This window comes from Notolabrus celidotus, chromosome 1 (genome assembly GCF_009762535.1).
Source record: "Notolabrus celidotus isolate fNotCel1 chromosome 1, fNotCel1.pri, whole genome shotgun sequence".
NCBI classification, from domain to species: domain Eukaryota; kingdom Metazoa; phylum Chordata; class Actinopteri; order Labriformes; family Labridae; genus Notolabrus; species Notolabrus celidotus.
In genome coordinates, this window is record NC_048272.1 from 7,214,682 (window position 1) to 7,242,375 (window position 27,694).

The 27,694-nt window shown below is 40.2% G+C and overlaps 4 protein-coding genes across 6 annotated transcripts; 2 read left to right on the plus strand and 2 right to left on the minus strand.

Moving 5' to 3' along the window:
- Nucleotides 1-2,155: 2,155 nt before the first annotated feature.
- Nucleotides 2,156-8,303, minus strand: atad3 (ATPase family AAA domain containing 3). The gene is made up of 16 exons (XM_034686089.1): nucleotides 7,960-8,303; nucleotides 7,329-7,405; nucleotides 6,972-7,073; nucleotides 6,601-6,660; nucleotides 6,445-6,514; nucleotides 6,182-6,347; nucleotides 5,028-5,097; nucleotides 4,616-4,771; nucleotides 4,464-4,520; nucleotides 4,248-4,373; nucleotides 4,031-4,155; nucleotides 3,896-3,947; nucleotides 3,723-3,793; nucleotides 3,418-3,585; nucleotides 3,010-3,118; nucleotides 2,156-2,873 (listed from the first exon to the last, which is right to left on the minus strand). The coding sequence occupies exons 1-16, from the start codon at nucleotides 8,150-8,152 to the stop codon at nucleotides 2,424-2,426; spliced, it is 2,052 nt and encodes a 683-aa protein (XP_034541980.1). The 5' UTR covers nucleotides 8,153-8,303; the 3' UTR covers nucleotides 2,156-2,423.
- Nucleotides 8,304-9,010: 707 nt separating this feature from the next.
- Nucleotides 9,011-11,357, minus strand: mrpl20 (mitochondrial ribosomal protein L20). Its single transcript, XM_034686641.1, has 4 exons — nucleotides 11,088-11,357; nucleotides 10,750-10,860; nucleotides 10,138-10,215; nucleotides 9,011-10,043 (listed from the first exon to the last, which is right to left on the minus strand). The coding sequence occupies exons 1-4, from the start codon at nucleotides 11,172-11,174 to the stop codon at nucleotides 9,870-9,872; spliced, it is 450 nt and encodes a 149-aa protein (XP_034542532.1). The 5' UTR covers nucleotides 11,175-11,357; the 3' UTR covers nucleotides 9,011-9,869.
- Nucleotides 11,358-12,076: 719 nt separating this feature from the next.
- sdhb (succinate dehydrogenase complex, subunit B, iron sulfur (Ip)) lies at nucleotides 12,077-17,311 on the plus strand. Of its 2 annotated transcripts, none has more exons than XM_034686437.1 (8): nucleotides 12,077-12,216; nucleotides 13,159-13,292; nucleotides 14,241-14,326; nucleotides 15,641-15,777; nucleotides 16,137-16,253; nucleotides 16,346-16,447; nucleotides 16,539-16,661; nucleotides 16,773-17,311. In XM_034686437.1, the coding sequence occupies exons 1-8, from the start codon at nucleotides 12,145-12,147 to the stop codon at nucleotides 16,851-16,853; spliced, it is 852 nt and encodes a 283-aa protein (XP_034542328.1). In that variant the 5' UTR covers nucleotides 12,077-12,144; the 3' UTR covers nucleotides 16,854-17,311. The 2 variants fall into 2 exon arrangements, with proteins under 2 accessions (XP_034542328.1, XP_034542319.1); XM_034686428.1 differs by lacking the exon at nucleotides 12,077-12,216 and adding an exon at nucleotides 12,614-12,654 and having other exon boundaries at nucleotides 13,134-13,292.
- A 1,251-nt stretch (nucleotides 17,312-18,562) lies between these two features.
- On the plus strand, nucleotides 18,563-27,657 carry mfap2 (microfibril associated protein 2). Of its 2 annotated transcripts, XM_034686616.1 has the most exons (10): nucleotides 18,563-18,598; nucleotides 18,703-18,931; nucleotides 21,035-21,096; nucleotides 23,005-23,052; nucleotides 23,436-23,462; nucleotides 23,559-23,639; nucleotides 23,750-23,785; nucleotides 23,871-23,958; nucleotides 26,634-26,707; nucleotides 26,878-27,657. In XM_034686616.1, the coding sequence occupies exons 3-10, from the start codon at nucleotides 21,066-21,068 to the stop codon at nucleotides 26,979-26,981; spliced, it is 489 nt and encodes a 162-aa protein (XP_034542507.1). In that variant the 5' UTR covers nucleotides 18,563-18,598; nucleotides 18,703-18,931; nucleotides 21,035-21,065; the 3' UTR covers nucleotides 26,982-27,657. The 2 variants fall into 2 exon arrangements, with proteins under 2 accessions (XP_034542507.1, XP_034542497.1); XM_034686606.1 differs by having other exon boundaries at nucleotides 18,566-18,931.
- Nucleotides 27,658-27,694: the final 37 nt, after the last annotated feature.

Consider the following 27,694-nt stretch of genomic DNA (forward strand, 5'->3'; position numbering starts at 1 on the left):
GGAGCGCACCTGAACAGCACTTTTTTTCCCAGGACTTTTTTCTCAAATTGAGAGAATAGATTACTTTCTGTTTGCATAATCCAGTTGAGATTCATAAAGACTGTTTAGAGCACTATAAGATGATCCACTAACTACTAACACTAGCACTACACCCCTGCATACAACACTGTCCAGCAAGCAAACAGTTCCTGCTGGAGCTGAGGGGTCCACAATAGTCAATTTAACCTTCTTCATTATTATAATCTATCTGTTATTTTGCAGTAAACATTACACTCTGTGTCAGGTGAATGGGTAACCTGTGTGTTTGGTGTTTTTGCAGAAGGTTTCAGGGCTTAAAGAGTAAAATTTTCAGCCCATTATGAGACTCATCATGGTAAAAAATACAACCACTGTTTTTGTAGAAAGTAAGTTCATCAAATGTGAACATTTTCAGAATGTAGGCTACTTGTACTTTATTGCACTTAAACAAATGGAAACATTTTGAGTTGTCCTTCTCATTAGGTTATAATGCTATGATTTTCAGACACTTCAGATCAACTTGGGCTGTATGTGGCCCCTGAACTGAAATGAGTTTCATGCCCCTGTGTTATAGGGTTGAAAATTTCATTTGACCTTTTGAAAAGCAAAAAGCAGTAAAACTTGAAGGAAGTTAATATGAAATACCACTCAAGAATTACCAGAGTGTATGCTAACATTAGTCACGGTTACTAAAACTTGTTACCCTTGTCAACGTGCTTTGTTCATTTTAAGTCAAAACCACACATGCCTGAGATAAACAGCCGTAGCCTTCAATAGAGAGGGCGGGAAAGATTGTGCAACTGTGAAGCCTGGTTGTAATGTGTCCCAAGTAAAAAGCAGTGGGGTGTGGCTCATTTTAAATGCTACCCGCAGTGATGTTTTCATCTAACAGCTGATATTTCGCTATGTAATGAATGCTTTTCCACTGACAGCTAACGAATAAACCATAAATAGATACAATTAAGCTAGTTTATTCTATTTTAAACTAGGTGAAGTTTAAATATAGTTTTTGTTGCAAATTAACTCTTTTGACTTCATACTTTAAGACTTTGATATAAGTGCACATTTCCAAGGCATTCACAACCTCATATTGCTTTAGTGCTGGAGATGGACCATGTCTGCACATGTGGAAGGTAAAGTGCTGACTGACGATCCAATGTAGACTATCATATTTAGTATATAATCATAATATATATAGTACATAATCAATATCGCATTAGTTTATAGGCCTCCTGTGACGACTTTGCACAGAAGCAGGGCTGTTCTATTTTATTTTTTTATTTCCGGCTAAAAATGTCATACATCAAGTCACCCCCCAATGATACAGTATTATCCCTGAGTCAAAATCTGTTATATTAGGCTTGTAGGTGTACACATAATAGGAATTGTACCGTTACTGAACTAGTTTTTATGTATTTACCCATAAATAGGCTTTACAGCTGAAGAATTTGGGTTCATGAAACCTAGAGTAATATGCATGTTGTTCATCAGCCAGTTGTTGACTCTAATTGTGGAGAGATGGTCTTGCTTGGTTATACCCCACAAAACCCCTTGACACTTACAAGGGTTGTTGGCTGAGTCAGTGGCTTATACAGTTAATAAAGACGTCCTGTATATTCTGACAGAAGTTTAATCATGAGGCCTTACAAGAAGTAAGCCAAAGGGATACCAGATATGCTCAAATCATGATATCACTGATTGGTGACTGTCCTTAAAAAGAGCAAAATATATTTAATGTCCTGCTCTGTTACGTGTTACGAGATTTGTTTTGTCCCTTTCCAAATATTCTGAGTCAATTTTAATGTCCAAAACAGCTGGACATATTTCAAAATTTGTCATTTTAAAAAGAGAAACACAACTTTGTTGCATGGCAGCAGTCGGGGAGGCCTCTGGAGCACTATGGGGTTCCTTAAAGAGACAGTGGCTGTAAAGAAGTGTTCTTCAAAGACACCAATTTGATAATATTAAAGATTTTTCTGAGCTGTAAATCATGTAAAGCTACTACAAAGCTTTCAAAAGGACAATATAAAGCCTTAAAGTTAGCATAGCGCCCCTCTTTAAGTGTCTGCAGCCAGCATCCAAGCCACTGGTCAGCATCATAGAGACTTTCCCCCAAAAACGTAAGAAACATCACAAGTTCATTTTATAAAAAAACATCCATTTAATCATTCCAGTGAACACTTCACTGTGTACAACACTTACATACTGTTATTACAGTCTGGTTTCCATGTTAAGTACATTTTTATGATCAATACATTATATATTAGAATGATAGAGTCTCCTGTGTTCTGGTTGGAAAACTTTACTTTAATCTTCTGCCAGTCCAACAAGACTTTAAAACAATCTGATGGACAAGTTAAAGGGGCTGTAAACTATTTTTTTTCTCCAGCTGAACCATCTAAAAATCAAACTGGAGTTCCATCTTTTGGAGGAGAGGATCCAGTTTTGTCTTCCTTCTCCTCTGTAGCAGAAGCAGCAGGCTTGGCTAAACTCTCTGCTGTTGTTACAGTTTCTTCTTTGAAAGCTTCTTTACAGTCCTGTCCACTCTTGCCTTCTTCTAAAGAGTCGATGTCTGAAGGAGGAGTTGCTTTACTTTCACCTTCTTCTTTTGTAATAATCTCCAGCACTGGAGTGATCACCTCCTCAGCTTGAGGTGCTTCACTGAGGGGCAGATCAAAGCCTATTTTACCCCCACTGGTTATTGCCCCGGCTGGGGGAGTGAGGGTCTTACCCTGAACCTCCTCCTCCCCATGCAGCCAGTCCATCTTCTGAAGGTGCTGCTTGACAGCGTCGTCAACTCGAGCATCAATCATCGCCTCTGTCAGAATGCCATCTTCAGACGAATATGCTGCCGCCTACAAGAGAACATGGGTCAACACATGTTAATTCACTTTGGCTTACTCAACAATGAAAATGTTAAGATATTAGACACTGAATTTTTTATTTGTAATAAGTTTTTCACTGTGTTAACAATGACTGTATGGAACGTACCTGCCAGGCCACACCAAGCTTGGAGATCTCTCGTCCTGACATGCCGTCAGTCCGCTTCGCTATCTCAGAGCACTTTTTACCATAGTCAAACTGGGCCAGCTTCATCCTCCTGCTCAAAGACACAGAAAGGTACACGCACGCATACAATAGATGAGAGGAGAACAAAAACAAAAGGGTTTTTTCCAAAGCCTTGCCAGTCTTTTGCCTTCCTTCATCTAAAATTGGTTGAATCAAATGTAATTCTAATCCTGGTACAGCCTTTCAGCAGCTGCATTACGTAATTATATAAGCCCTAAATATCACAGAATTCCATCATCTATGTTTTAACAGGCTGAACTTAGTTATTTGAATAAGTATGCAGTGACTTGGCTTAATGCCCTGTTTAACAGCATAGGGGACTGTACTCACTGCCTCCCTCCAGTGGCGGGTTCCAGCACATATTTGTCAAAGTACAACCGCACCAGCCTCTCCCTCTCCTCTGGGCCTGGCAGAGCAAAATTCACTATTTCATCTATACGGTCGTTGATGGCCCAGTCAAACTGCTCTGGTTGGTTACTCGCCAAGACCATCATGAACCTGCAGGAAAAACACAAAAGTCAAGCAGTTGTGAGACATGTTGGGGAGTGGCCACGTTGTCACATGCAAGGTGAAATTCAGTGCATAGAAATGAAATGAAACATGAAACATGAAATGTTTAGGTAAGAGCTTTTTACTTGTTGCTCTGTTCTCCAGTGCGATACAAGAATGCGTTCAAGGTAGCTCTGAGGTCTTCACTGATCTTCTCCTATAAACAGAGAAAAGATTTTGTAGGATAAACAAGTACAAACAACATTTTTAACAAAAACTTCCTAAACTCGTAAAAAAATAAGAATGCATGCAGACTTACAGTGGATCTTTTGCGAAGGAATGCATCAGCTTCATCAACAAAAAGCAGAAGTCTGTAACAGGAGAAAGAGTGATTTTATATGTTGATAATATATGTGTAGTGCATTATTGTTTTTTGTTACATCAAGCAGCTCACCCGCGTCGACTTGTGTTGGCCCAGTCAAACACTTTGTGCATGGCTGTCACACCATCACGGCCCATGGGTGCCACGTCTCCGCCAGTCATGATGGCGTAGTCCATCCCAGAATGCATTGCCAGCTTCTACTTGGTAAAAAAGGAAAAACCTCAGAGTTAAGACGATTCATTGCTTTTCCTGTTTTTAAACACGCGTTTCATTTAGCCTGCAGCTTTACCTTAGCAAAGAGAGTTTTGCCTGTGCCTGGGGGGCCGTACATGAGGATGTTTCTGTACAGGCCGTTGTTCTGCCTTGTGTTTCTTGTTGCTATGGCAACATCACGCACACGCTCTTCCAGGGGTGGCTGAGAAATAGAAAGCATGTTTTTTATTAAATGGAGACAAAACTCAACAGGGAACATAGCTTTCATGCGTTTCTAAAGTTCTCCACTTACGCTGAGCACAACTCCCTCGAGGGCATCCTGAGGTTTGCTCTTTAGCCGTTTAACCGTCTGAATGGTTCAAAGGAGGGACCAAAACAGTTTGATTAGCATAAAGAGAAGGTTCAGTTCACAGAACAGAGAAGGTTCAGTTACAACTTAGCTACCTTGACGGGATGCTTTATTGCTTCTGCCACGGTGAATCTGGACGTTTCCCGCACCAGTGATGGTTTCCCGAGCCTGGCTTCAATGTAACGTCCTGCCACACCTGTTGCGTTTCGGGCCGTATAAACACCCACAGCTAAAAGGGTCAGTCCTGCCACCTGGTGAAGTAATACAATGGTTACACCACAGACATTTGTTTTTGACAGGGGACGAAGAGAGAGAAAAATAACACATACAACAACACTAAAATAAAACAAAACCTGTCTTGAATTTGTAGAAGATATTTACTTTTAGATTACTTATTGATGTAGCCCACTCTGTCTCCCCATCAGTGATATTCAGTGGCAAATTCAGGTCAGTTTATTCAGTGTAACTGCTCACTAATCTAACTGTGGATGGAAACAGGTGTCTCACCGTGGCTGTGACTTTGTCCCAGTCTGACACAAAGGCTCTGAATCCTTCTCCAAACACAGCACCTGCAGTCCTTAAAGTAAACACCAGTCAACTGTTAGGACGCCTTTCAGCCGCAACTGATTATTCAGTTAGAGAACATACAAAACCAGCAGTGGTGGACAGTAACAGAATCATTTACTTGAGTACTGTACTTAAGTACATTTTTTGAGTATCTGTACTTCAGTATTATTTTTTGGGGGAACTTATTACTTTTACTCCACTACATTTAGCAGACAATTATTGTACTTTGTACTCCACTACATTTCTATCAATGCTCTAGTTACTCACTACGTTTGCTTTGAAGTCAGCTCATGAATTTCCTTCTCTTTTCTGAAATCTGATCCTAAGACAGTAAAATGTGTTTGCGTAGTTCTGTTTGTCTCAGTGTTTTAGCCGTACCTGTATATCGTGCATCTCCACGGTTGAACGTGGAGCAAACACAGAGCAGATTTCACTGAGATCAGGCAGTTCATTTAGTTGTGGTAATGATGGCTATAATTCTCCATCTGAGCACCCATGTCCATATCTTCAGCCCGTGTTAGAGGTTTTGAAATGAAGAATGATACGTATGGTCTGAAATGTTCTCCCTGTTTCCCACTCTGCTCAAACATACAAACATTCACTGTCCAACCTGAGAAAGCATGTTGAGCTACGTAACATTTGTTTCATTCCAGATGAACATTTCAAAATTAATTTGTCTGTGCTTGGAGTAACTTAGTTCCTGTTTTTATTCCATGGTATAGATTTTAGAAATATCAAGTAATGGTTTCTAGATAAACATAATTTAACAGAATGTACTCCTATGTATTCTTGATTGCATTTGTGTATTTCAAAAATACAATTTTTTTAGATTGTTTAAGAAGTACTTTGAATGCTTAGGTATTTTTAAAAGCAAGTACTTCAGTACTTTAACTTAAGTAATAATCTGACTGAACAAGGTTCACTTGTATTGTAGTAATATTTGACTTGGAGGATCTATACTTTGACTTAAGTAATGAAGCTGTGTACTTTGTCCACCACTGAAAACTAGCCAGTCATGTGGAAAATACTGGCACTGTTATATTTGTTTAAAGGTGCTTATTAACTAATTCAGGACACTAAGACGCATGTCTTACTTTATGGACTCCAGGACAGTCTGCCTGTGTTCTGCAGCCTTCAGGCGGATCTGCTCACGGATGATATCAGCGTTTTCTCTCTCCACGTGAGCTCGTGCTTTAGACTCTGCTTCTATGCGCAGGAGCTCATTCTTGTGCCTCAGCTCCATCTCATGTTCTATTGTGGCTGTAATAACCAACATTAGGACAAACACATGAGCAAACACCTTCAACATCTTCCATTAGTAATCCTGTCACTAAAGTTACAGCCATGGAGTTTTTACCTTTTCTCATGGCTTCCTGTTTCTGTACAGACTCCTCTTGTTTGCGCAGGTTCTCCTCATTCAGGGCTTGCTGTTGAAAATCGTAATGGTCAGCATTTTGCTTTTAGGTCTAATTTCCAAGCATTATACACTGAATATGTAAAAAAATGACTCCACCTGTTGCCTTAGTTGGTCCTCATATCTCTGCCTGGCAAGCTTGTCTTGATACTGAGCTCTCTGTAAAGGGATGAAAGAGCAGTCAATCAATGGCTTTAATCAGTCCAGTTCAGTTTTGCAACAAACTTCTGATTAAACCCCTTAAAGAAAGAGAAAGATATAAATATATATATGTAATATATGGTTGATATGTAAGTGTTGAATATAATATGTAATGAAAATGGTGTGTGATTAATGTATATATGGTGAGTGTAGTGTGTTTTGAATATATATAATGTATTGTATGAATTTATATGCTTTGGAAATAAAATGTCTTGGTTCATGCCAATAAAGCAAATTTGAATTGAAATTGAAAGAATTTTGGTTCTCACAGCTTGATGCTGCTTGGTCTCCTCATTCAGTGTTTTCCTCCTCTCCTCTCCCTGGATCCGTAACTGGTCCCCTTTGAGCTGCTCGAGTGCTGCTTCATACTCCTGTTGCACAAGAAGATGCCAAAAATGACTGAAATGCACAACTCAAAACACTGGGGAAAACTTAACTCCACTGCAACATTATCAGATTATGCAAGAAGCTTTCTTGAAAAGGCAAAAAATATCAAATTAATGGGGTTTCTTTTATCTACAACATGACAGATAACATGTGGAAATAGAAATAAACATCATCTGTTACGTTATATTGTTTAATAAGTGTAAGCTGGTTGTACTGATGTGATCCTGAAGCAGTGGTACCTTCATTTTGCTCTGATGCTCCATCTGAGTACTCTGCTCCTGCATCCGGGCCAAGTCCAGAGCCTCTTTGGCATGTCCTGGATAGAGTGAGAGGTGGGAGAAAAACACAGAAAATGAAAAGTGTGACAGCTAACTCTAAGGTTTACAGTAATCAGTATAACACTAAGCCTATCAAACGTGATAGATATGTAACTTCTCATTTTACAATTGTACCACTCATTTAAAAAAACAAAAGGAAATTAACTCTCAAGATAAGAACCTTATAAAAACAAAAAGGGAATCACATCAGGTATGTTAAACAAGAGGTAATCGGATGTTGTAACCTGAAATGACCTTTGAACCATGTCTCCAGGTTTGAATGAAGGTGAAACCAGGACAGCGTTGGTGCTTAGATCAATCAGTAAATTCACAAAGATCTTGTTAGACATATATGTACAGTGGCTGGTTGTGAGTGTGGGCCTCATTAACTAAGCGGCTGTATCACTGAGAGACCTCCAACATGAACCTGAGGGGAGCAGGATGCTGGAGCATCTCCGCGTGCATTAATGTCACAACGTAAACCCTGAGAATTCTCCTCTCCAGTGTGTGCCAACCTATAGACTGGTGCCAACCTGCCTCATCAGACACTTACGGGACTTGTCGAGCTCCTTGGCCGCATGAGCAGCCCGCTCCAGTCCGGTAGGATCGAAGTTGCTCCATTTGTCCTTGGGTTTATCTCCGCCGCCGCTGGAGCCTCCCGCGGGCGGCGGAGGCGGAGGAGGCTGTGCCGGGAGACCGGGGGGCACTTCGGGCTGCCCCTTGTTCAGGCCGAACAGCCACGACATTTTTAGTGCAATAGATCAAGTACAGTTTTGCCGGTTCTGTGTGGTGCAAGAGGCAGCTGCTGCTACTGAACTGTCATTCCACTTCCTCCACACGCGTGTCACGCCGTGATCTAATGCGCGTGCGCAGTAGTAACGCCGAACAACAGCAATGTCGATTGGCTTGAATCAAGTATTCCTTCTTCGTATTGGTTACTCCTGTAGTTCGCTTCAATAGAGGTCATTCGTGTAGTCCCACCCAACATTTATACGGTAGCCCAGAGGGTCATAGAATAAATGTAATTCACGTGAAAGGGCATGGATGTCTTGGATGTTGCATCAGACTGTCTGGCTCTGAAAGTCATCGGTCATTGACATTGCTGTGTCCTTCGTTTCTTGTCTAATTGATCAAGAAAGCACTACATGGCAGACATCTTTAAAATATATAGAGATACACTGATGCATAATCCAGGAAAAACATAAAGACAGATACTACTACTACTACTACTACTACTACTACTACTGATAATAATAATAATAATAATAATAATAATAATAATAATAATAATAATAAGCAACTTAAAAAGCAAGAGCTTTTCTTGGAAATTGCACTCTTTTAATATACCACTAAGTTTCTTTGCAGTCCAGCTTGCCATGCTTTTAAGGTACTTTATGTAAGATAGAAACTCATTAGAAATTCAGTTTCACTTTTATGAACTTGGATTTGTGTCTGCATTCTGAGAACAAAACAACATTCTCTCAACTGACCATGGTATGTCCATAAGGGATATCCTTTTGAAATAATTTTAATTTGTTATATCTATATATAGTATATCTCCTTAAAATGTCAATGTTTTTTGAAAAAAGAAAAGGTTAAAAACATGTGTATCAAAATGTTTAATGATATAAACATTCAGAAGAAAACCACAACAAATGATCAAATACATTTATATACAAAGAGACAAAAGTCATCACATGATAAAGGTTGAGGTTTGGCTTCTTAGACAACTTTACAGTAGTCTCAATCCGACTCCTTCAACATAACATAATAAGTTGTATGCTGATATTCTGAGAGAGGTAACTGAAGTGATAGCATCACATTTGTAAGTAAAACAGCAAGAAACCTCTCTGGCACACATGATAGAAGTGTTGGATTGAAGTGATGAGGAACAGTAAAAGGAGCAGAAGCCGGTGGTTGTGGAAAAGCAGTTGCCATTCTGGTCACAGTCAGCCATCTTGGATTATGATTATGTCCTTGTGATCTACAGTAAAGATGTGTTTTTAATACTAATTTACTTCAAATAGTATTCCCTTGAAACGTATTAACATTATTTGGAATAATTGCCCCATTCACACTTTGTCAGTAAGGGCCTCGATAGTAGGGACAGCCAAAGGACAGTGTTAAACTGCAGCATCAGTGCAGGGTGGCATAGTGAGTCTAGAAACTGTGCTTCAAGATTAGAAATTAAAGTATGGAGGCCTGCTGAAGCATCATTGAGCAAGATGTTACACCACTTTCTACTTCAGGAACAGGGCTCTGTGAGTATCTCATCCCTCCAACATGGATAAAACTGACATAACAGAAATGTAAGTTACCAGTGTGGAGCATACTCATGCAACTGTGGAGCAAAGAAATTGAGTGATTGTCTGTGACTTCTTTATGAACATTTCCACAATCCAAATAGGCCACTGCTCTCAACATCACAAAACAATGTGAAAATGTGTTGCTGTTGAAATCCCTTTACTGTAGCAGAACAACACGAGATAAAACACCAGAAGGCTCTTTGCCATCACCCAATGCCGCACGGAATCCCTCCTGTTGCCGCGCCCGTGCAAGCTTTGCAAGAGATAGGAATGACCGAGGTTCTGTGACAGCGAGATCGCAGATGACACGCCGGTTGAGCTGAACGCTGCTCTGTATGGAGGAAGAGAGAACAATGTATTTAAACAGATGAAGTGAATAATCAGCGCAATAAACATAGAGTGGTAGTACCTTCTGAAAAACTAACCTTGACAAGGTTGTGCATGAGGGCGGGATACTTCATGCCGTGCTCTCGCGATGCTGCTGCAATACGTGAGATCCACAGCTGAAACAATACAATGAAAGTAATAAATTATATCAAGGGCAATTTATGTCAGAAGTCACTGTTCTACTAACAAATAAATAAATAAATACATTTGGATAGAAGAGAGGGTGAAATATAAGAATGTCACAACAAAATGTAAAAGCTATAAAAGATAAATAAATGAAACCTTCAAGAGAAAATACAAACACATTTTTTAAACCATTTTGTTGTATCTTTATCACGTTTTGAACACCCTACATTTTCACTCTTGGATTTTATTTCAGCTGAATTATTGTTTTTTCAATCATGAACGCAGTACCTCTATGGAAAGCCTTAAAATAGATAGAATGTATACATAAAAATAAATTGATTTGATTAAGAGTTTACCAGGCTGTGTAATAGTCCATAAATAATACTACTATAAATTCCAGGAGAATCATATAATTCAAGCCTGTACACCAGCCATATGTCTGAGGTTAAGGAGGAACTGTATCATCGAACACTAAATAATCAGACATTTTTATTATCACACCCGATGACATATTTGTGTCTCACCGTTCTCATGTTGCGTTTCTTATGCGTTCGGGCTTTGGTTGCGTATACAAAAGCTCTTCTGACAGCCCGCACAGCAAGACTGTAGCACCGGTTCTTTCTGCCTCTGAAGTGCTGAGGAGGAACAGACAGATTTGACCATCATTACTGCTGTTGATATTAGGTTGGGATGATGGGACATGTCTTCAAACAGTGCGTGTATAAAACACATACAAATAAATAAAATAGAAAATGAATTCATATCCAAAATGTTTTTCAGTTTACTACCACACAGTCTACAATGTCAAACATATCACAACATTTAGCCCATTCGCTTCCAGGAAATAGTCGTGATCATTTACCCGTGCATGTTTGAGAACTTCTTGGACTTTCCAGTATCTGTCTGGTCCACGGCTTCTGATCCAACAGGACAGCGACAGGAATACCATGACTGCTCCTTGGTAAATTACTGCACAGCAGCCTCGTTAGTAACACACTGAAAACACTGAGATAAGTGACCTTTTACCGGTTCTACCTGTGAACAGACTCCCTGTTATGAGAGCCCCACGCCACACGCTGTACAACGACAGAGGCGCACGTGGTTTGTTCGATTTAAACACCTGGATACCCCGTGTCCACCAGGCTCTGTCTCCGTCTGGGGTCGCTGCCACACAACGGCTAAAATACCCCGGCGTAATGACAGCTGTATGAATTCACAAGTTCTGACTACTTTAATTAAAGAATCAAAGAAGACAATCATGTTTAAGGCAAAGCACAATTTACCACCAGGAAATATTCAAAAAAAACTGTTTGTAGGCCTATATATACATTTCTTTAATATGAAATGAACAGAAACAGAATTATATAGGTGATATATGTGTATGTATGTATGTATGTATGTATGTATGTATGTATGTATGTATGTTAATGTATAGGTATAAATGATTGAGTATAGACAATCTTTAAAAAGAGATGTATATTTGATATGTTTGTATATAAAAGGGAATCTTACTTGATCATGAATTACTAATTAATTATGGAGAAGGGGTGGGATTTAATAAGTGTTACTTCATGTTTTCGGACATGTTAAAGAATTCATATTAGTGATGAAACAGCTTTGTTTTGATTTTTTTTTTTGCATTGTTTGCAGTGTTTGCTCTTTTGGGAGGGTATGTCTTTTTGTTTATTTGTATTTCTTTTTTTACATGTTCGAAATAAACACTTTCAAAAAAATTCAAATCAAAGAAGGCGCAAAGGGCTACCGTCAAGTAAACCAAATATAAAACCCCCTTCTTGTCTGTGTGTCTCCTCAGCCGGTAGACGACGTCCAACAAAACGTTCGCCTCCAAACAGAGCTATGACGCAGCTCCTGTGGTGGATGCTGGGATAGCAGGCGGTGGAGGTCAGAGATACTCCAAAATGTCGGTCGCTGGTCTCACGTCCTTGAGCCGCTGTGGGGTTTGGTCTTTCCGCTCGCCAGCAGGACTGGTGGTACGTTAACAGCCGTTAGATAAGTAAACCGTTTCATCTGGCAGTTTATGTCAGTTAGAGTTTTAAGTCAGGCGGTCTGTTTCTGAGCTTAGATTAACGTCTCAACACATCACAACCGATCACAACACACCGCTGCCTGACAGTGCAGGAATGCGTCTATGTCCTGACAGTGCAGGGCTGCGTCTATGCCCTGAAGTCTTATTTTTTTGATTTATCAAACACTTAATTCATCCATTAACACATTGATAGTCATTTATTGTGTATTGAATTTAAAATATGGACAATGAAAGTATAAATCAAACTCAGTGCGGCGGTAGTGGTGTTTACGACACTTGTAAACATCGCTTTTCTAAGTGGGGCTTAACATGGATCAACGCTACTTTTTATGTTTGTGAAAACAAACTACGTCAAAATGAGGAATTCACAACGTAACCATCTGTGAAAGACAAACTATACTCTCCACTTCATGTCGTTTCAATATTTCTCAAGGGTCATCTAGGGCCATGAGTGATGTTATGCTAATTTTCCATAAGCCATGGTTTCATGTTGAAAACAAACAGAACAGGCTGCTGCTGGTGCAATGATTTGTGATTAGTAATGGATTGTTTAAGTGATCGAAACAGACTATCCACTGATATTTAGAATAAATATATTTTAGTTATTTAGGTGCTGGTTTTACGTTTCCTATGTTGATTGCAAAGTGAATCTGAAAGCATGTGTTCTACTTGATTAACTTTGATTTGTTTGTTGATTGGAATTTAAAGATTTTGGACTAAGATTTGAATTTTACATTCTAATAAGATCAAGTGTAATGATTCCTAAAGTTACTGTATTGTCTTAGTAAACAGACATACTTTCTACTGACAGGGCATCTCACAGAGTGTATTGAAAACATTTGAATGTCTTACTTATAACAGTGTCTCTTCTTGTCTCCGCTGTCAGGCAGTGCGGTACGCCCAAACAGCAGCAGCTCCCGCAGCACAACCAAGAATAAAGAAGTTTCAGGTGTACAGATGGGACCCAGACACTCCAGGGGACAAACCCCGCATGCAGACCTATGACATTGACCTCAACAAGTGGGTGTCTCAGTTTTCCCCTCATCTTTGGGGTAGAGGCCAGTCTTTGGTTCATGGCATGGTCACTTTTGTTTTTTGTGATTTATATTTGAGCATTTCACCTTTTTGGATAGAACACCTACCGAGAGACAGGAGACTTGGGGAGAAGAGAGTGGGGTTAACATGCATCAAAGGACAGAGGCTGAGAGTAGAATCAGTGGCCTACGTGTTGAGGACTATAAGGTGCATTTCGACCAAGAGTTCCGGGGTCTTTTAGCCCCCAGAACTACTTTCCCCGGAACTAAAAGGTTCCCGCACCGCCAATGTTGTCTGCGTTTCGACTGCGGGCTGAAGTCCTGGGTAGATTGTGCAAATCGGGTCAGTGATGTATGGGAAAAAAATTATATTCAATAATATTTTGAAATCTTAATAAAAATCTAAATTAGTATGCATTCCCAGGAACTCCCTCTGTGTTTCAACAACTGTGTAAACTCCACAAACACCGTTATGTTCAACCCAGGACCTTTGAAAAGTACTACCCCCCAAGCAGGGGCTTTTCAGGGGGGAGATTATCTACCCCTGAACTAAATTTAGACCCTGGTTCCTCCAGTCGAAACGCACATAGTTCAGGGGTAAAGTCCTTAGTTCCGGGGTAAAGTTCCTGCTACAGAAAAACGCCTATAGTCTTGTATATAAGGCACCTATTTTACCAACGGAGTTACACCTGTGCTCTGCATGGCCACTTTTTTAAATGACAGAGATTTCACATTTGAAATTTGTCTATACCTTACATCTTGTCAGAAACATGTTCAAATAACACCACAGTCTTACTAGTACTGATAGGGAAATTGTGTACAGCCATGAAACATGTCAGGACTTTCTTTAGCACAAGTCAAACACATCAGAGATGCCTTTACACCTTCATGTCTTGACACAAAACAAACATGATTTTGTTTGGTTTTTACCCAGTTGTGGCCCAATGGTTCTTGACGCCCTGATCAAGATTAAAAATGAGATGGACTCCACACTGACTTTCCGCCGCTCCTGCAGAGAAGGTCAGTAATACAGAAACTGTAGTGAGATAATGGAACAGTTATGACTTGTTTTGAAATCAGATGATTTACTTTTTTTGTCTCGCCGATTTATTCAATAATTAAATGTTGAAAATAATAACTTTGTGACATAAGTAAGAGAGAAAGATAAGATATAACTTTATTGATCCCCTGGGGGGAAATTCAGTTGTTACAGCAACCCAGACATAAGTACAATCAAGAATAAGTTTCAATAAGTAAAATAGAATAAAATAAGATAAGTAGAAATAAAAATAGATAAATAAAGCTAGAATACAATTTAGATATATACAATGTTACAATGGAATTTAGATTAAATAGCAGTAATTACAGGCAGTATTAAAAATGTTTCAGTAGTGACAGGTTGACATTGTGAGATTATGGTTGGTAATGACAGATTAAGCAATAAATGAAAATAAATACGGGTATGTAATATGACGGTGAGTTGTAGTTACAATGATAATGTAATATAACATAATATAATATGGCAAAGATAATTATAATACAGTATATTATGCATTATAATGCCAGCAGCAGTCAAGAGAGTCAGTTCGGGATGAGATGATGGAGTATGACAGACAATGCAGGGATGGTATGGATCTGTTCATGGGGGGGGGTCAGTTGTCAGCGTGGTGCAGTCTGTGGCCTCCGTTACTGTTTAACAGTCTGATGGCGGTGGGTACAAAGGAGCGCCTGAAGCGTTCAGTCTTGCACCGTGGTGGAATGATGCGCTGACTGAACGAGCTCCCCATCAGCCACAGCTCATCATGGAGAGGGTGAGAGGGGTTGTCCAGGATGGCTCGCAGTTTGTCCATCAACCTCCTCTCAGCCACTGACTCCAGACTGTCCAGTTCTAAGCCAACCACAGAGTGGGCCTTCTTTACCAGCTTGTTGAGCTTGCTGGCCTCACCCGTCTTGATACCTCCACCCCAGCACGCCACAGCAAAGAAGAGAGCACTGGCCACCACAGACTGGTAGAAGGTCTTCAGAAGCCTGCTGCAGACACTGAAGGACCTGAGTCTCCTCAGGAAGAACAGTCTGCTCTGTCCCTTCGTGTAGTAAAGTTATATAGATTAGGTCTAACCTGGGAGTGTTAATCTACACATTAATGCTGCATTTACTATAGACCATGTCATTGGTTGACTCTTATGGGGGAAAATACACATTTTTAAGTTTGCTCTGATGTGTTTCCTTGACAAGTTCATACTGACGATAATGCTACACAATTATTCTAGTTTTCCCAACTCCTTCAGATTGTCGTGTTTTCTATTCAGAGCTTTTATTTTGTTTTGAATGCAGGTATTTGTGGATCCTGTGCAATGAACATTAACGGAGGAAACACACTCGCCTGTCTCAACAAGATCGACACCAACATTAGCAAGCCTTCTAAGATTTACCCTCTGCCACATATGTATGTGGTCAAAGACCTCGTACCTGTGAGTACATATCCATCACACTCCCAGCCAATATCATGTTACTCCTCTAATCCTATCATTCTCTTATTGTGTGTTAACATGGATGTCCAATGTGCCTCCATGGTGTGTTTTTGCAAAATCCTCAAAACACTTGGTATATAATCAGTATTTGTTGCAGATTTATTTCTGGGAAATATGTGTATGTTATCTCTTGAGTTTATGCATGAAATATAAAGAGATTATGGGGTGGATTGAGCTTCAAAAAATACCATTTCATTCTGTTTGCTTTAATGTTTTGAAAGTAAGCTGATAATTATATAGATATTGGAGCAACACATTGCATTTGTATTCTAACTGGATCTGTGATTGTACAACTACAGGACATGAGCAACTTCTATGCTCAGTACAAGTCTATTGAACCCTACCTGAAGAAGAAGGATGAGTCCAAGGAGGGGAAGGAGCAGTACTTTCAGACTGTGGATGACAGACAAAAACTGGTACACCACAGCCGTTATTTTGAACACTGAAGTTTTCCAACACTTAAAGTCTCAAAAAATAAGTTTATCTTTTTTGCTTATCTCCTTCGTAGGACGGGCTGTATGAATGCATCTTGTGCGCCTGCTGCAGCACGAGCTGTCCTAGTTACTGGTGGAATGGAGACAAATACCTCGGACCTGCTGTGCTGATGCAGGTGGGTGTTGGAGGACTGCAAGATGAAGAAATCACTGACTAAATCTGCATAAAAATAAAAAGATAATGGACTGCTTTCTGTGTACTCTCAGGCATACCGCTGGATGATTGACTCCAGAGACGAGTTCACAGAGGAGCGTCTGTCCAAGCTGCAGGATCCTTTCTCCCTCTACCGCTGCCACACTATCATGAACTGTACCAAGACCTGCCCCAAGGTAACATGTCCACATACATGTGTAGCCACACAAACACCACAGTGCCTTTTTTCTTTATTTTTTAAAGATTGCATAGTGATGCTTGAGAATCTTTCCTTCCCTGTCTCTTAGGGTCTGAACCCAGGCAAAGCAATTGCTGAGATCAAGAAGATGATGGCCACATACAAGGAGAAGAAGGCCGCTGCCATCTGAATCCCTGTCATCCTCTCGTACAATTTCCCTCCATGATAAATTATATATTGATTAAATATTGCTTATTGAGGTCTGAAGGGCCAGTACACCTTACAACTCCACCACTGACACACAAGTCAACTGTGACGGAAATGTGAGTGTGTGGTTGGAGGATTTGGTGTTGCACAAACGCACATGTAAAGTATGAATGCAGGAGCGAGTGAGTCTGAGTCTTACGTGTACCATGACAGAGGTATTTATCTCCAACTCTACTGTGTGTATGTTTGTTTACTAGAGGTGACATGATGCTGCACATTAAAGTAAAAACAAGGCGTTCTTGTGTGTTAACATTTCTTTTCTAGCTTTTTGCTTTGCAAGTTAGCAGCCAACTCATGGACATAGCGTATATTTTTCCTCAGATCTTCCAACAAACCAACAGCAGGATTTTTTTTGATTCATATTAAAGAGTTGAAATGCCAGCAGCTGTCTTCATGGGTATTTATTTGCTGTCTCTTCTTGTTGATTTTACTTCACACCTACTTCAATATGTATGTCAGTGATAGCCTTTAAGTGTCCTCTAGATGTCCCTAGTGTGCAGAGCCTGAGCACATTGGCTGTGGTTTCATCACTGTGTCATAGGGTTTACTAGGCAGCCTAAAGATCATGTACAACTGATACCAAATTCACAGTCAGTCATTTGTATGTAATGAAAAATAATTGAACTAATTCACCAAACTAAAATGTAGGCCTTTTTAAAGAATGCTTGGCTGGGCTTGCAGTAAGAAATAGCTGGGAAAATTGTGTAAGAATAAATAAGGACCCTTCTACCTACCACTGTATCAGAAATAAAACAATTACAATTTTAATGGAGTAACTAAAAGCCAGGGTACGATTATTTACATTTTTTACTGGTGATTTTATTTTAAATTGCAGTATGTCAACAAAAAGTGTGCTGACATGATTCTGATTGAATAGTAATTGTGGTTTGTTCTATGAACTTGTTAGTTCCAGAAGTCACGTAATGGAAAGCTAGCATTTTAGATAGAGGAAGATACTATGTTAGATATTTACGGTGGCCCTGAAGAGCAAATCACAACGGCAATTCAGAAAACAACGACAAATCAGAAAACATTGCAGCAAATAAAAAAAACCGGCAATTCAGTAAACACTACGACAAATCAGAAAACATTGCAGCAAATTAAAAAAAACACCAATTCAGGAAACACTACGGCAAATCAGAAAACATTGCAGCAAATTAAAAAAAACGGCAATTCAGGAAACACTACGACAAATCAGAAAACAACGACAATTCAGAAAACACTACGACAAATCAGACAACACAACGGAATTAACCAATGCGGAAGAAGTAGGTACTCTCGGGAGGCATGACTAGTCGCTGATTGGACTGGTCTATCCTTTGACCCGTAGTGTTTTCTGAATTGCCATAGTGTTTTCTGAATTGCCGTTGTCTTTTCTGAATTGCCGTTGTGATTTCTAAATTGCCGTTGTGTTTTCTGAATTGCCGTTGTTTTTTCTGAATTGCCGTAGTGTTTTCTGAATTGCCGTTGTGATTTCTAAATTGCCGATGTGTTTTCTAAATTGCCGTTGTGTTTTCTGAATTGCCGTGGTGTTTTCTGAATTGGCGTTGTGTTTTCTGAATCCTGTAGTGTTTTCTAAATTGACCTTATGTTTTGCACTTCAGGGCCACCGTACATATTAGAGAGCGACTGTTATGACGTTGAAATTATAAAAATGTTGGTGCTGAGGTAAATATTACTTTATTAATCAGGTAAAACCTGTTACATGTCACAGACAGTTAAAATCCATCTTGATTTTCACATCTTCGGTCGGAATGCTCACCTGCCCTCAGAGTCGGCACGTTCTTTGATGGCTTTGATCTTCGAGGGTCACGAGGGCTTTGACTGTAAAGAAGTGCTCTTGAGGCGGGTCGGTGCTTGGGCCGGGGGCTGGAGGAGGCTAGGACTTGACGGGGAGGAGACTACAGATGTGGGGTGGTACAATGTGGCGCTGTGAGGTCCTGCAGCACTCAGTGGACGCATGAGAGCTGAGGATAGTCGAGCAAACTGAATCAAAGTTAGGTAAGAAACCTGTGTCTTGTTTGTATCTTGTAGTTCCTGGTTTATCTGGATGTGTTTGTTTTTGTTTATTTAATGCACGTGAAGGTTAAGAAGACTTAACATTTGTGCTGACAACTGTAGGGAGAATAAATCAGGAGATGTGTGGTGATTGAGCACAGATTGCATGCAGCATTGTCCATATTTCTGAGCCATTAAACATCCCAAAAGTTCACCAGTTTGTTTAATGCAGTTCATGCTTAATTTACTTAATGTAGACCAAGCAGTTAGGGATAATTTGCATGCATTTTAATGGCTATTGAGAGCTGACATGTGGTCTTGTGTTTTTACTGGAGAAAAGAAGGAGGAGGGACCTCATAGCTCAGCCTGCAGTAATGACACTACAATGGAGAGAGGGTGCCAAGAGGGAAAACCAAACACACACACACACACACACACACACACACACACACACACACACACACACACACACAGAGTCCTTGCTTCCAGAAAATGGGGGTCGATGAGGGCACATGGAAAGATGGTTTTGAATAATTTATTTACTTGTCATAGTTGCATGAAAACAAAAGGCATAAAATAGATGACAGCAGTGCATCTCTTGTTGCTGTCCTCAGAAACTCCTACTAATGACTTTGTGTATGTGTGTTTGTGTGTGTAGGGGGGTGGTTGGGGGGAGATGGGGTCTCTAGCTGGGAAGGGAAGGACTCAATTGGGGAGAGGGGGGCTAATCGCTCCCAGATGTGCGCTGTGAAAACATATGGTTTCCGATAGCCACTGTGATGCACAAGAAGAATGCGTGTGTTTGTGCATTTGTGTGAATATGGGTGTGTGTGTTTGTGTGTGTGTGTGTGTGTGTGTGTGTGTGTGTGTGTGTGTGTGTGTGTGTGTGTGTGTGCGTGTGTGCGTGTGTGTGTGTGTCATGCAGGGACAAAACACAAAGACACACATGCACACGTCTACTGATTTATTGATACACATGCAGGACTTTTGTACATTGAGCTTAGATCACATTTTTTGTACAGTGTAGCCTCAAAGACACTACAAGCAGTGACTCAAATACATGTACACACACACACACACACACACACACATACACACACACACCGACCGCACCGACATACACATCCCTTCTTGGCAAAATTCATAAGAATTCATCAGAGGGGTTTTGACGACAGTTTAGCATGATTTGGAGCAGGACCAATGGAGGACCTCAAAAATGTCCCCTGTTGACTCAGAGGTCCTTTGTGGCTTAGTGTTTAATGATGCTAAAGTCCTCTGTTAGATAGGTATGTAAGCACACACACACAGTGTAGGATGTGAAAAAAGCCCAAATTAAGTGCTCCATGTTGAGTGTTTGAAGAAGCCTACAGTGTAACTACAGTGGAGGAGGAGCATTCATATTTTCCACAAAGCGGAAAAGTAGTTCATTCAGTGTAACAGGAAGCTAATGTAATGGATTTTACTGTATGAAGTAGGAGTCTGTTCTGCTAATCACTGATGTCTTGATGCTGTCAGTGTTCATTTTTATGTCTACATGTCATGTTGACTCAACCTGAGAGGCTCTTTTGCTCTGTGGAGTGAAGAAGAAAGAAAAAGGGGAAAGAGGGGGAGGGTGTGGGGTGCGAGGAAATGACCAGTGCAGGCGACAGAAGGGAAATGAAGGATGTGGAGACAGACAGAGAGAGGGAGGGAGGGATGAAGAAAACTTGGAGAAGAGTGGGGTGGGATTCAGGGGTCCTCTGATTCTTTTCCTGGAATGCAGCCGCAATACTCTCTGCTGCAGTGAGGAAAATTAGGAAAACAGAGCTCTTAGGACGACAGACATGCCACATTCTTGCTGTCAAAAAAGGTCCCCCCCCTGCCCCCGCCTCTTCTTCCTTTTGCTCTGGCTGTTGTGGGGCCAGTGGGAGGGACCAAGGGGAGGGACAAGGGGGCAGAGATGGGAGAGAGGGGAGATCAGTGGGGGGTTGGAGGGGTGACAGAGGGCAGGAGGAAAAAGAGAAGAAGAGAGTTCAGGAGACCAAAAGGAACATCCAGCACTAAGCTCTTTATTCTCCTAATGTTACTCTGTTTTTACTGTTAATGCTCTCTTCATTCCCCCTTCAGTGTTCCAGTAAGTCTACCTCCCAGAGTGACCATGAGAGTCCTCCTACTAATCTGCATGCCAGGTAAACCCACCATATTTGTTCATGAGAGGGAACCACTGAAGTCCCTGAAACCGAAAAATGTTCTAAAACATTAATAATTAATCATTAACAATTTCACCTTAAAGCTCTGGTGAGTGGTTTTCAACTGATTAAGAAACTTAAATTAATACCGATGCCATGTGGCCTACAAAAGCAGATAAGACCATCAGCATAAAGGTTGATCATTTCCCTGTAGATTTCTTATTAACTGTCTGCCATCAACAGACAGTAAAAAAAGATCTTATTTTACTTTGCAACAATAAACAATATGTTAAAAAAAAGACAGCAGGAAGATTATTTGAAGAAAACCCTACTTTCACATATAATGGACATGATCAGCAAAGAGGTAAAATGTACTGCTTGGTTCACAGGAGGTGCCAACATCTACACAAACCAAAAGTTCCTCACAGAGGCTTTAAAATGTGTAAAATCAGCTACACTTTTTTATTTGGTTAAGCTTTGTACTTTTATTATTCCAAATGATTCCAATGTGCAATCTAGAAAGTCCATAATTTTATTCAAGCTAACTGTGTGTGAGAAGGAAATTGTATTAGAACAATGTGAATAAACCTGACTTAGTACGTATAAAGCAAGCGACAACCTCCGGTCTCAAACATGAAGCCCATGCGGAAGTGTTAGAAACTGCAATTCATCGAGAATCCGCTTGAGGCTGGCTGCAGAAACAACGGAAACCACATACACACCAATTCAAAAAAGACGATCTTTGCAGCATTAATAAACATGTTTACAGCCTGGTTCAAAAAAAAGCTTGGCTCTACATAGCTAATTTTCTCTATCGGCACACCCTGTACGGGGGGATGAATTTTTTTCCAACGCAACGGTTCAGAAGATATTAAGATTACGAGTTTTTGCCCAAATAAGGACATGGCTGACTTGACTCCCGGATGGGAACACATAGCTGTTGGCTAGGAGCTTCAAACTCCGCCTCTTTACATCACACTCTGCCTGGTTGAGTTCCGCATTTCCGATATGGCTGCCGCGGTCGATTGGCTTCAAAACAGCGCTCAGGAACAGATGGGTGACGTCACGGATACTGCGTCCATATTTTATACTGTCTATGGTATAAAGGCATAAAACTACAACATCACTCAGTCTGTTAACATGATTTCAGCCTGAGTTAAGTTAGAAAGAGTATCATTAGCAGTTTTGGTTGTTAAACAACCAAGAAAAAATACTTCTTTATTTTGGTCAAATGAACCGTAGCGGCACAGTTGACCTAATGAAATATCCTAATGTGTGTATCAATCAATACTTGAAAGGATTGTTTTGGAAAATCTGTTTATTAGCTTTCTTGCAGTGATTAAGCTGAGAAGATTTCCACAACTCTCAAAATGTTTGATAAATGTCAGGCTCTTCCCATTAACCCTCATTGATCACAAAGTCTTGCTTTAAAAACTGCTTCAGACTAAACATGGTGTTATTAGAGCCCCCCAATTATAGGCTTGCTCATTTCAGTATCCATGTTTGAAAAAAAAAATTTATTCTAAAAAAGAGTGGTGGTTATTGGTATTTTGGCATTTTTATTATACAGGTAGTAAAGAATCTTTGATCTTTGGATCAATCACATGACTTAGTCAATAGCCTGAAAAACAAATATATCAGAAACCATGGATATTATCTGAATTAAACAGATTTGGGAGGTTTTTCAAAAGATTTTCTTACATTTTTTTGCATTAACAAACTACTCTTTACAGTGTCTGGATTCCTACATTATGATATTGTTTTAAAGCAGTAGAACACTAACGTCATCTGTGCTAACATTAGCTAATTCAAGCCACAACAACTAGTGATGTCAGTGCTATCTGTCACCATCTGCACTTCATTCAACAACCCATTTTTGTATTCTTTGTTGTTCTGAAATATCAATAGTTCTGCTGCTCGCCCAGGCTCAGTACCAGGAACCGTTCCCTTTTTTGGGTGAGTTCATCAAGAGAAAAATGGCCTTAATTTCAGCAGCTTAACACCAGCTTATGTCTACATCTGTATCTGATCTCTTCTTGTCTTCTGATGTATCATCTAGCCTCCAGGAGTTTTCTCTTCTCCTCTGATTGTTCTCCGTGTTGATTGTAGTTGTGGTGTAAAAACACTTTAACCACTCTGCATGTTGTTATTTTTAAATATCTTGCAAATGAAGTCATGAAATATAGCCCCCCAAAGAGCTCATTTGTTCAGTTTCTTCATGCAGGTGGTTCATTTTATATGAAGTCAGGCTTTTGTGGGCATCTGTTTAACTGTAATTGGTTTTACAGTGTTGATCTCATGACGTATTTTTCTCTCCTGATCATTTTATGGCTTCACAGAGGACTATGGGCCTGATTATTTTCCAGGTAAAATATTTTAAAGTTCAGATAAACACGATCATCATTTTTACATTTGAAATTGGTTATTTCTATAAAAGCAACTCCTCTCTTCCTTGAGCCCAGATACAGAAAATTCTGAATCCCTCCCTGGAACCTACCAGCAGCAGGTTCGACTTGAGCCAGTGGTGCGCCCAGAAAAAACAGGTATATCAGCTGATCAGGACATCAACTGAGTCATGCTATATGAGACTGGTTTGTATCTTGTGTATTGTCTTGTTTTCATTCTGTAAATCTTTATTTCATGTGGATTTCAGATGGGGAGACTGAGCCGACTGAGCCTGGCCCTCTGGGTAAGAACAAGTGGTGATAGCAGGTCTTTTAATCAGTTTTTAAGTTCCAGTGCATGATTTATTTTGCTGTGCGTTTGATTTCCAGATTGCAGGGAGGAGCAGTATCCATGCACCAGACTCTACTCGGTTCACAAGCCATGCAAGCAGTGCCTGAACAGCCTGTGCTTCTACAGGTAGGCACTGAATGGCTTGAAATCTGCTCCACAAGAACATTAGCAACAATCAATCAATCAATCAATCAATCAATCAATCAATCAATCAATCAATCAATCAATCAATCAATCAACCTTTATTTATACTCGAGAGATCATTGAGGGGCAACCCTCATTTACAATGATATCAAGTCATTTACAGTGACATTAAAAAAACAAACAACAAGGCATCAAGAGTATCAAAGTCATCAAATAGGATCATTTTTTGATTTAGATATGAAACCAATTAAAAGATCAAATAAAATACTACAAGTAAAAGGAGGTGTTGGGGATTGACTATAAAAGCCCTAAAATAGGAAGGGCCTGTGGTTAAAATGATACAATAAATATACACAGGTTAACCTAGCTAAAACAGTTGCAGTGCGGGGTTGAGAGGTTAAAAATCAAGATTCTGAATTGTCCAAAAGTTAAAAGTGCATTTAATTCAAGACGCTGCTGCAACTTGTTCCAGGAGTCCGGAGCAGAGAAACAAAAAGCAGCTTTTCCCAGTTCTGACCGAACTTGAGGAACATGCAAAAGTAGCTGGTTTGAGGTGCGGTCTGGGTAATGAAGAAGTTCAGTAAGGTAGGTTGGTAATTTTCCTAAGACAGCTTTATAGATAAAAAGACGCCAATGGATATTGTGTCTTTCATGGAGAGAGGGCCAGCCAACCTTATTGTACAGAATGCACCGATGTGTGTGAAAGGGGTCACCTGTAATAAACCCTAATGCAGAGTGATAAATGGAGTCAAGGCGTTTGAGGGTTGAGGATGGCACATTTCTGTAGATTATGTCCCCATAATCCAAGACTGACACAAAAACAGCCTCCACAACCCTCTTTCTACAACATCCTGTGTTAAGCTAGCTAACCTACCAGTTCATCAACATAAAGGAAAGCTTCATACACTTAAGCTACTTCCCTGAGAAATGTAGCAAGCTAGCTACAAGAACTTTGCTAGGTAGTGTTTGCGGACTATACTAGTGATAGTTAACTGAGTTAGCATTAGCTGTCACAAGACGTTGTTGACAACAGCTAAAGTATTGGTAATTCATTTCACAGTCACAGTTAAACGCTCTGCTTTCCTTTCAGAAATGTTTGGGGAAATTTAACTTTTGTGGTCGTTTGGGCTCTACTTAAAAAAATATAAAAATGATAAAAATGCTGAGCATAGACTGTATAAGATATGAACGTAGTATCAGTGACGTAACCCATCTGTTTCTAAAGGGCTGTTTTGAGGCCAATTATTGGTGGCAGCCATATTGCTGCTGTCGAGCAATTGTGACGTAAAGAGGCGGGCTTTGAGCCTCCTAGACAATAGCTACAGTGTTCTCGCCTGTCAATCAAGTCAGCTGTGCCTCTCATTGGAAGAGTAGTAATTTCAATATCTTCGAAATTGCCGCGTTAGAAAAAGATTCACACCCCTCATACAGTGTGTGCCGATCGAGAAATGAGCTATCCAGACTACACTTGTTTTTTGTACCAGGCTGTAAACATGTTTATTTCTGCTGTAAAGATCGGCTTTTTTGAACTGGTGTCTATGTGGTTTCCATTGTTTCTGCAGCCAGCCTCAAGCGGATTCTCAATGAACTGCAGTTTTTAGCACTCCCGCATTGGACTCATATTTTTAGACTTGAGGTTAGCGCTTGGTTTTAGTTTTAAATGTCTGCTTTTCTGAGCCATTGGTTACTTGCCTGACATGACCGAAACAGCTGCTAAATGTATGACATGCTAAAATCTTTTCAAAGGGTGTTATGAATAGGCACAGACAGCTGAAAAACAGAGAGTGTTGAAAACTGTAAAATGGCCTCATGTTAAACACAAGACAGATGTTTGGCATATTTGATTACCAAAACTGATATGTACACAACTTGCATTTTTTTTCTAGTTTTTGGAATGCAGTACCAACATGAAAGCTGGATTCTGTTTGAAGCTGCAGATAAATACACATTTGATGAATTAATATTTTCAGCAACAGGATGGCGGATGTGGATCATCGTGTCTGTGTCTTTTATAATATAGGAACATGTCAGCCAGTGCAACAGTTAGTTTCACTGATGCCCTCTCTTGCACAGATTCATGGGCTGTAACCGACTTTTTCAACACAACTTATAGATCAGTTCATCAATGGTTTTTATCATTTTTAAATGAAGATTTTCCTTTTGTCCTTTGTGGGTGAAAACCCCAAAAACCTTTAAATGGCGATTAAAGCTGCTGTTGGTAGTCGTGATATAAACATCAGTTAGGAGAGAGATTTCGAATGTCAACACTACCCCTCCCCTCTCTGCTCCATAACCTCGCCCACAAAAGATCGTTGTGCGCGTTCTATGAGGAAGTAGTGGCTTCCCCACTAATCAGGGTGACGTAGTGGGGCTGCCACTCGACCAATCAGGACGGAGGATTGGAGATTAGCTATGATTGGTCTGTCATAATGGGAACGAGGGGAATAATAACATTGCTTTATACATAGGCATTGGAAAACACAGAGATTTCACAATAGCTTCAAATTACTTCACTTACCGATGAGTACCAATGGGTGTAATGACCTTTTCTCCAAACCCAGCAGAAAAAAAGTAACTTTTTTTTACACCATTCCTACCAACAGCAGCTTTAAGTGCTGCAGCCTCACATGTGACATCTCCATATGTTTTTCATTTAGTTTGCGACGGGTTTACGTCATCAACAAGGAGATCTGTGTGAGGACTGTGTGTGCACATGAAGAACTGCTCCGAGGTGGGTCCAGTGTACTCTGTCTTTGATGTCTTTTAGTCTTTGCATGTTGAGACTTCTAATTTGAACTCCTGTGTGTGTGTGTGTGTGTGTGTGTGTGTGTGTGTGTGTGTGTGTGTGTGTGTGTGTGTGTGTGTGTGTGTGTGTGTGTGTGTTTATGTGCGTGTGTTTAGCGGACCTGTGTCGTGACCAGTTCTCTCGCTGTGGTGTGGCAGCGCTGAGCGGCCAGTGCGGGTCTCTAGGAGGAAGCTGCGCACAGAGCTGTGGTGGTTGTTGATTGAGTACAGAGATCAGGGACACAACCTGCCCAGATACTGCCGCTTCTCTTCAACTCATCCATGTCCTACTCCTTCTTCATCCTTACTTCGTCTTCTTACTCTTCCTGATTACTCTTGTGCCAAAAGCACTTCTGCATTTGTATTTTTGTCCTTTTTATCTATGTCTTCTTACTTGTACGTCTGCTCAGTAGATCCTGCGTGTATAGCGAAATATAATCCAAAGAACATTGATGATTGTATAAATCACTGGTGCTATAAAATCTTCACACTGGTGCTATTACAGATGCACATAAAATGTCTTTTCTTTTGTTTTGGCATATTGCACCGTATTATTCTCATACTTTGTGTTTTTTGATGCGTTACTGTAGTTGTGATGTAAAGCAGTTCTGATAAAGGACTCATCAATGGTGCACTGACATCAGGCAAACCTTGTCAATACCCAGCAGCCAATAAGATCATGAGTTGTGTGAAAAAAACAGGTGGTGAGTGATCTCACTGCTACCTGGATCTGTGCTTCGCAATCAACCAGCACTCTTATAGAAATATACCCAATATACCCAGAGTGGAAACATGTGCTTTGAAAAGGCATCCCCCACACACAACATCTGTACTACTGCTTTGTAAAACTGTCACTATAAAGACTGAGAAAAAAAATAAACTTTTTTTTTTTTACTACAGCTGTTCAGTGTATGATTCATTGCTGAAATATAAT